Source organism: Myotis davidii, unplaced genomic scaffold (assembly GCF_000327345.1).
Source record: "Myotis davidii unplaced genomic scaffold, ASM32734v1 scaffold149, whole genome shotgun sequence".
Taxonomy (NCBI): Eukaryota; Metazoa; Chordata; class Mammalia; order Chiroptera; family Vespertilionidae; genus Myotis; species Myotis davidii.
In genome coordinates, this window is record NW_006352194.1 from 1,669,012 (window position 1) to 1,677,978 (window position 8,967).

At 56.8% G+C, this 8,967-nt stretch overlaps 1 protein-coding gene across 6 annotated transcripts in view; it reads left to right on the forward strand.

The window, feature by feature from the left end:
* UBXN11 (UBX domain protein 11) overlaps positions 1-8,967 on the forward strand; it is a 20,310-nt gene that overhangs the window by 6,917 nt on the left and 4,426 nt on the right. For all 6 annotated transcript variants that reach the window (XM_015557266.1, XM_015557269.1, XM_015557268.1 and 3 more), the window contains 3 exons: positions 155-209; positions 584-660; positions 3,003-3,126. In XM_015557266.1, coding sequence (XP_015412752.1) covers positions 155-209; positions 584-660; positions 3,003-3,126 — 256 coding nt within the window. The remainder of the gene's footprint in view (positions 1-154; positions 210-583; positions 661-3,002; positions 3,127-8,967) is intronic.

The window sequence follows — 8,967 nt, forward strand, 5'->3', positions numbered from 1 at the left end:
GTGGTCATGCCAAAGCGGGGAAAGGGCTTTAAGCTCCCTGGTGCCCCCACAGAGACACACATTCCAGATCTTCCCTCTGGAAGGGGCTCCCTTGGGCTCTTGGAACTACCAGGCCTGCCTGCCCCCCACCCCCCACCCCGTCTTGTTGCTGCAGGATGAGAAGATACAGTCCCTCGAGGAACTGGTGGCGATCCTCCAGGAGCAGAAGGGTAAGAGGCTCTCTCAGGGGCTGCTCAGCCCTCCCGTTGTACCTCCCCTGGGCCCCAAGGCATCGGGGGTGGGGTCTGGACAGCCGAGCCCAGGGGGCAGTGATGCTTTTAGGATGGTGCCCTCCAAGCGGGACCTAATCCCTGAGTGCAGGCGCAGCCTCAGCAGCCTCCTTCAGGAGGGCGGCGACCTCCTGGGGTCAGGAGGGCCTCCCTCCTTTGTCAGGGTCAGGGCGAGGGGCTCGAGCCCATTCTCAGGGGATTCCCCGGAGTCAAGGGGCAGCTTCTTCAGATGACCCTCAGGGCAGAGCTCTGGTCCAGGCAGCCTGGCAGCCTCCATGCTGGGGCAGCGGAACCCCTCCCCATCTCTCCTGAAGGCCAGATGTCCCTGCAGCGGCAGGAGGAGCTGGAGACCATGTGCGAGCATCTGCGGCGGCAGGTCGAGGAGATGGAGGTGAGAGAGGCAGTGGTCAGGGCTGTCTGCCCTCAGGAACGGGGTCAGAGCCCACCTCTCTGGCCCCTCGCCACACCCCGCGCCCGGCCCTGCCCTGGTTTCCCTCCGCAGGACTAAACGGGAGCCAGAAAGGTATCCAGGGCGGGGCACACTCCTTCCGGCCTGGGCTTCCTCTTCAGTTTCACCTTGAACCACACTCCCCTCCAGCCATGGGCCCCGACTCTGGTTCTTGGACTACACTGAGCAGTTTCTCACCTCAGGACCTTGGCCCATGCTGATCCCTCTGCCTGAAATATTTCCCCACCTCCCCCTAGCGAGGTTCCACTCATCCTCAGTCTCAAATCAAGGCAGGGCCCTCCCCCAGGAGCCCCTCCCCGACTGAGCAGGTCAGGCTGTGTCCTGTGCTTCCTTCGTGCCTCATCCCTCTCCTCCCTCCCCCTAGGGGACCTCGAACTCCACCCTCCTGTCCATTGCTTTCGCCCAGGACCCAGCATGAGACCGGCCATATGTGTTCACTGAATTGAACGTGGCATCTCAGTCACCCCGTGTCACTTTCCTTGCCCCATTCATACAGCAAGGCTCACACAGGAGGGACCCACATGTCAGGGAGGGTCCTGGGGGGCATGCTTTGTCAGGGCCCCACCAGAACCTCTCCCTCTCCCTGTAGGGTTGGCTTCCAAAGCCCCAACCTGATTTCAGGTGGCAGCAGCAAACCCACAGGCCCGGCCGCAGCGGCGCCCCCTTCCCCCAGGCTGTTCATACCTGGCTTGTGGGGCTTCTCTGAGCAGCTGCCACAGGGCAGAGGGTATGGCAGCCCCTCTGTTCATATCATTCGTACATTTATTGCTTCATTAACTTAACCAACTCATACCAAGTATCCCCTATTTCCCAGCCCCTGGGAGGTGGATGTGGTCCCGCCCCCATGAGGCTGAGAGTCTGGAAGGGACAGAGACATAGACAAGTGCACAGGAAGGTGCACAAGCGCACAGATCTGATGACATTGTTCAGTGGGTGACACAAGAGAGATTTGGTCCACTCTGCGGGTGACCTTGGGCAAGAGATCTAGAGGTTGTGAGGGGACCTCAGGGGAAGAGAATCCAGGCTGGAGAGATGAGCAGCTCCACCTCCCACCGCAGAAACTTGTGGGAGTAAGAGGGAGAGCCAGACGAGCTGTGGGGATCACATGGCCGCGGGGGCTCAGCCACAGAGCCGGCTGGATTCTGTTCTGCAGGAATGGGGAACCACAGGAAGGTTTCAGTTAGAGGAGGGGGGGGCAGGTAGAAGCTCAGCCCAAGTTGTCCAGGAGGGAGCTGACCGAGGCTCGGACGAGGGTGGCAGCAGAGGAGACCAGTGGAGTGGACAGATCTGAGCTGCCTGGGATGTGGGGCCCACAGGGGCGGCCATGGAGGAGGCCCAAGTGGGGGGTGCTGTTGGCTGAATGCAGAAGCCTGGAGGGGAAGAGGTGGGGAGGTGGGGGCAGGGAGTGGTGACCGATTGGGTCAAGTTCATTTTGAGATGCCTCTTCGACATCTCAGTGGGGACGGTTGGAAATGTGAAACTGAAAAGGAACCGCCTGTGTTACAAGAGGTGAAGCCGGAAGTGTGCCCACTGGGTTTGGGGCCGGGCAGGTTGGTGGAAGCTGCACCTGAGCCATGGGCTGAGGAGAGAAAGGGAGATGAGGAACTAGCAGCAGGAAGTGCAGACAATTCAAAAGTTTTCCTGTGGCAGAGTTGTGAGGCCCAGCCCTAGGGAGGCTGTGTGTGGGTGGCGGCATCCTCCCGGTCCTGCCCTCCTCCCACTCAGGCTGGGTCCACATGGCTCCCCACCGCCATCATGGCTGCCCTCAGAGTCCTTGTACCAGGCACTGTGAACAAGGACTTGATGTGAATTACCTTGCTGAGTCCTCCTCACAACTTATTGGGCAGGCGCTGTCACCTCCGCTGTGTAAGGAGGACCCTGAGGCTCTAGGACAGTGGTTCTCAACCTCCTGGCCCTTTAAATACAGTTCCTCATGTTGTGACCCAACCATAAAATTATTGTCGTTGCTACTTCATAACTGTAATGTTGCTGCTGTTATGAATCGTAATGTAAATACCTGATATGCAGGATGGTCTTAGGCGACCCCTGTGCAAGGGTCGTGCGACCGCCAAAGGCGTCGCGACCCACAGGTGGAGAACCGCTGCCCTAGGAGGTCACATGGCTTCCCAAGTTTACAGCCACGAAGTGGCCAAGACCCCGAGCCCACCCTCCTGCCCAGCCAGCTCTGGGAGCTGAGGCCTGAGGCCGGGGACTGGACCGATGCCGCCTCTTTCCTGACTGTGCCCCCGCATCTCCCCCTCCAGCGGTTCCTCGGTGACTATGGTCTGCAGTGGGTGGGCGAGCCCAGGGACCGTGAGGACTCGGAGGACATGACAGGCTCAGAGGATGACAGGGACTGGATGACAGCCAAGAAGTTCTGGAAGCCAGGTAGAGTAGGGGTGCACCCAACCCCTCCCACAAAGGGAATTCTCCACAGCTTCCTTTTGGCCAGAAGCATCCAGGGGCCGGCTCACTCCTGCCTCTGCCTCCACGCACAGGTGCCCTGAGACACCCCACACCTCACCCCCGACACCCGACAGGCGAGAAAGGCCTCGGCCTCCATCACTGACCACCTAGCCTGCCTCCACGTTCTCCCTCTGGTCTCCCCTCAGACGCTGCTTGTTCATCTTTCAAAGGCGCAGAGACACAGGTGTAATAAGACCTCATTTTTCTCAGGCATCGTAGTTTACAAATGTCGTCCATCCAGAAGTTGTTGCTTTTAAAAGCTGGGCCTCAGTTCCAGGCTCAGCCCCGTCTTGGGCTCCCTTCCCAGGTTCATTCATAGCCAGACCATCGAAAGCCACCTGCTTCTATGGGACTCACCACTTTTTTATTTTTTAAATTGATTTGAGAGAGAAAAAGGGAGAGAGAGAAACATTGATTCGTTGTTTCACTTATTTATGCATTCATTGGTTAATTCTTGGTGTATTGGGATGACACTCTAACCAAATGAGCTACCTGGCCAGGACACCAATTATTTTAAAAATATATTTTATTGATTTTTTATAGAGAGGAAGGGCGAGGGATAGAGAGTTAGAAACATTGATGAGAGAAACATTGATCAGCTGCCTCCCCTTCACTGGTTTCAGAGAGAAGAAGGGAGAGGGATAGAGGGATAGAAACATCTAAGACAAACATCGATCAGCTGCCTCCTGCTGGGATTGAGTTGGCAACCTGGGCATGTGCCCTGACTGGGAATTGAACCGGTGACCTCTTGGTTCATGGTCGATGCTCAACCACTGAACCACACTGGCCAGGGCGCCACTTTTTATTTTTAATTCAATTGCTAATATCTAGAGGGATTCTCCCCGTGGATTTGGGACTGCGACCGTAGAACGAACTGGCCGTTTCTGAAAGCCAGGTCTGTTCTCTTCAGAGAACAGAAGGTTGTTGCTCCCTTCGGCTCTTCTGCCAGATGAACACCATGTTTTTCACTTATAGCAGCTTTTGCTCCTGGGAGTCCCCTCCTGGCTCCTCTCCATCCCCCCCTCCACTGCCTTGTCCCAGGTGCCAGCCTGCTCCCCGCCAAGGGCCCCTCGGATCCACACAGCTGGCCTCTTGCCGGCCCTGCTGCTCTGGTTCTCCCTCCAGAGGTTGGGCACCATGTCCCATAGGCCTGGGCAGCTGGCCAGTAAATGGGGAGCCAGGGCATCTGTACTGGGGCTCATTCAAGTGTCCTAGAGCCTGGACTCCTGCCTCAGGGAAGAGGGCCCAGCAGGGGGGAAGCCTTGGGAGAGCTTGGCCTGGGGCTGGATGATTCACCCTCCCCACCTGAGTCTCAAATGGATGCTTGCCCGGTGCCTCAGGTATCGGTGCTTCAGGGCATTCGGAGACATGAAAGGGACAGTCCTGCTCTGGTCACAACAGGTATTGAGCCTCGGGCATGAGAGCTCCAGTGAACTCTGAGCTCACTATCCTCTTCCCTGACCCCCTCTGAGCTCCTCACTACCCCTTCCCTGACCCCCTCTGATCAGTCGCCCCACCCTTACCCCCCACTGAGCTCCTCATCCCCCCCATCCACTCCTGCCCTCTCTCCCCCTCCCCCTGCCAGCTACCACCTTCCCCTACCACCCTTTCTCCCAAACCCCAGCCTCTTTGTTTACGTGGGAACCTCCCTCCCCTGCTCAGGCAGCCACACTGACTCCATGGGCTGCAGCAGCTTGGCTTGTCCTTGGGCTGCCTTTGAGGCCCTGGAAATGGCCTCACCTTGACCCCAGGCAGCCTACACTCCTCCCCACCCCCACTTCCCCTCAGGCCAGTGCCGTGTCCCTGAAGTGTCTTGTCCCTTTTCTCCCCTCTGAGGCTCAGCTTAAACAAATGCCCATGGAGTGCCTGCTCTGTGCCAGGCCCTGTGCCGCCTGCAGCTGCCCCTGGGCATGTGGGAAGGGGCTGTGCATTAGAGTCCTCATCGGTAGAATGATTGACGTCTAGGCCACCGAGAGCATCAAATGCCATAGTGCATGTGGAGTGTTCTGCTGGCTGCCACTTGGTAGTTGGACAATGACGGTTGAGCCAATTGTTGCTTAGCTTTGCGATGCCCCGGAGCGCTCAGCACAGTGCTTTGCCCATGAGCCTGGCATGTTCACACGCATGTGCTTGGTGCGTGGTGCCTGGGTGCCCGGGCCTGGATGATCAGAGCACGTAGGGAGAGGCCGACAGCGATGCTCGGCAGCAGGGCCAGAGATTTGGGGGTGGCCCTGGCCGAGCAGTGAATGTGGGTCAAGTCCCCAGAGCAGGGCGTGGCTTGCAGGTTTGTGGAAATAGTGGGCCCATTTCCTGTTCAACAGTCTGAGGTGGAGACGGGACATGCTGGGCACTGCCTTGTCTTTCATGGCAGCAGATGGTCCTCCTAGCGAAGGTGCGAAGAGAAAGCTCAATGCAGGCCCACCGCTCACCTGCTGATAGTGACAGGGTCTGGCCCTCCTCTGGGCTCTGTAGCCCCGACAATGGCACTTACCAATGCCATTGTCACCCTGTCTCCTTCACTCAAGTACGGACCCAGGGAGGGCAGGACTCTGGGTATGGGCATAGCCATGGTTCTCTGGGCCTAGCATGTTCTCTGAGCTGCTGCTTGAGCAGCCTCTCTTGGCCAGGCCCAGGCTGGATGCTCTCGCCCAGGTTCAAGAAGTGTTTGGGCCCTGGCCGGTGTGGCTCAGGTTGGTTGGAGCGTCCTCCTGCACACCAAAAGGTCACAGGTTCGATTCCTGGTCAGGGCACGTACCCTGGTTGCAGGTTTGAGCCCCTGTCAGGGCACCTGTTAGAGGCAACTGATTGATGTTTCACTATCACATTAGTGTTTCCTCCTCTTCCTCTCTTGCTCTCTCTCTCAAATCAGTAAAAACATGTCCTTGGGTGAAGATTAAAAAAAAAAAAGAAGCGTTTGGTGTGGTTGGAAAGTCAAATCAAATGACAACAGCCTGTGACACCTGTGATAAGGGCCAAGGGAGTGGCTCAGGGGCTTCAGGAACCCGAGGAACCGGGGCCCAGCCTCAGGGGAAGGGGCTTCCGGCACGGCTTCTCCTTCCGGCAGGGAGGTGGTGAAAGAGCGCCCTGAGCCCCGCAGCGAGCAAGAGGATGGGGGCTCGTGGCACAACAGCACCTGCCACCACTTCCTCAATCAACCCTGTGCGGTGGGACTGTGATTGTTCTTATTTTATAGAAGAGGAAACTGAGGCCCAGAGAAGCTGGCCCACTTGCCCAGGGCCACACAGCTTGGAAGCAGTAGCCCTGGCCCTGTGGCTCCAGAGCATGCAGGGAGACCACGCTGAGAGGAGTCTGGGGAGCCCAGGCTCTGAAGGTCCCCAGAGTTGGGCCAAGGAGTTTGGACTTGCTCTCCACGCCTACCTACGACCCTTTTTAATAAAACCATGGGCCCTCAAAGTTGAATGAGGCCTCAGAGATGATCTTGCTGCACCTCTCCTTGGAAAGGGACCCCAGTGAGCGATGTCCGAAGAACCAACACTGAGAGGCAGCGAGTGGTCACTGAGAACAAAGGCTTAGCGGAACCCGATCCTGCAGGCTGCATGGCCCTGGGCATGTTGCCTCAGGAGGCCCCGCTTCCTCATCTGCAGAACAGGAGTGGCATACCTGCCTCTGGTGCTTGATGTGAACACACACTGAGTCATTATCTCGGTAGACAGTTGGATTTTGTGGGTAGGATGAGGATTCCCATTATCTGTCCATTCCACGCAGAGGAAAGCTGCAGCTCAGAGAGGAAATGCCTCACTTGACCTCTGACCCGCCTTATCCCTGGTGACCTGGCTGCGTGCACTGGGTCAGGCTGTGCGTTGGCTATGACAGGCTCTTCCTGTCTTATCCTCTCAGCCCTGCATTGCCCAAAGCTGCGGTTCCTTCTCAGGGACTCCTTGCCTCACCTGCGCTGTGTTTCACCCAGGACCTGCCCTGCCCACCCTGCTTTCACTTCTCCACTCACAAGCCCACGGGCCGAGACATGTTAGAGTGATTTTCTCAGCAAACTTTTCTTTTCCCTCTCATTATTTCTTTATAAATGTTTTTATGGATTTCAGAGAGAGGAAGGGAGAGGGATAGAAACATCAACTCTAGAGAGAATCATTGATCGGCTGCCTCCTGCACACTCTCTACTGGGGATCCAGCCCAAACCTGGGCTTGTGCCCTGACTAGGAATCCAACCATAACCTCCCAGTTCATAGGTCGATGCTCAACCACGGAGCCACACCGGCGGGACTCGCTCTCATATCTTCTTGGCATCCTCCCCTGGGCTTCTGCCTGCCTCTTCCCCTGGCAAACACCCCATGTCCCGTCAGCTCCCAGAAAAAGCCGTCTGGTCCCAGGCGGCCGCTGGATTACCAGGCAGTGGATCTGATGGTCCTCCTGGCCCTGCTTGGTGGGGTCTGCTTGGGCCAAGTCGTCTAGGCCTCACTTTCCCCCCCTGTAAGAAATAGGGGCCAGGGAGACGTTGAAGATGAGCTTTCCTGTTGTTAGTTGTAGGGTTACCAGTGTGTTCTGAAAGTAGTTGTTAAAGGAAAACGGCGTCCTGACGTGGTTCTGACTCCTAGCAGGGGTGCTGTGTTCTGTGAGTTTTCCTTGGGAGTCTCGGGGACTCCAGGACGAGCCAGGGCAGCGCAGCCCCTACAGCAGAGGGGATGTAAGGGGAGGGAGGGGATGGACACCAGGAGCCTACTGTTTCAACAGCACAAAGGCAACAGGAAATGGCCACCCACATCTGTACTTCCCCCGGTGTAGCCGCTGTACCTCTGTGGGGAAAGGAATTAGGTCCCCGGAGCCCTGGCCCACATCCTGTGGCGGGGTGGCTGTCCTGGTGAGAGAGAGCTTCCAAGAAGGCCCAAACAGGCACCGTTTGGGGAGGACTGCACGCTAGTCGATGACTTACTGGGGAACCAGGTCCTTCCAAGGACTGAGAGCAGGCCCCTGCCTTCTGCCCTTTCTGCTCTGGCGTCTGTCACGGGTGTCCCACCACCCCTTCTGCACCCTCTGACGCTTATGCACAGCGTTATGTGCAACAGTGTTTCAGAACAGGAGGCCAGGGCTGCTGTTGGCTTCTCAGAGGGTCTGCGACCCAGAAATAGTTGCACAACCCACGATCTGCCCCACATCTGTTCTGCCCAGCAGCTGTTTGGACATCTTCCTTAGTAGCCATCTGTCCTCTTTTTCCTCATAGTGCAGGTGGGTGAGAGAAACAGATCCTAGAGCAGTGGTTCTCAACCTTCCTAATGCCGCAACCCTTTATTTATTTTTTTTAAATATATTATTTATTTATTTTTTTACAGAGAGGAAGGGAGAGGGATAGAGAGTTAGAAACATTGATGTGAGAGAGAAACATCGATCAGCTGCCTCCCACACACCTCCTACTGGGGATGTGCCCGCAACCAAGGTACATGCCCTTGACTGGAATCGAACCTGGGACCCTTGAGTCCGCAGGCTGACACTCTATCCACTGAGCCAAACTGGCCAGGGCTGCCGCGACCCTTTAATGCAGTTCCTCATGTTGTGGTGACCCCCAACCTTAAAATTATTTAGTTGCTACTGCATAACTGTAATTTTGCTACTGTTATGAATCATAATGTAAATATCTGATATGCAGGATGTATTTATGCGACCCCTGTGAAAGGGTCGTTCGACCCCCAAAGGGGTCTCGACCCACAGGTTGAGAACCGCTGCCCTAGAGTCAGCCCCTCCTCTAACTTGCCTGGGGGCCTGGGGCAAGTCATTTTTTGTCTCTGTGGGCCT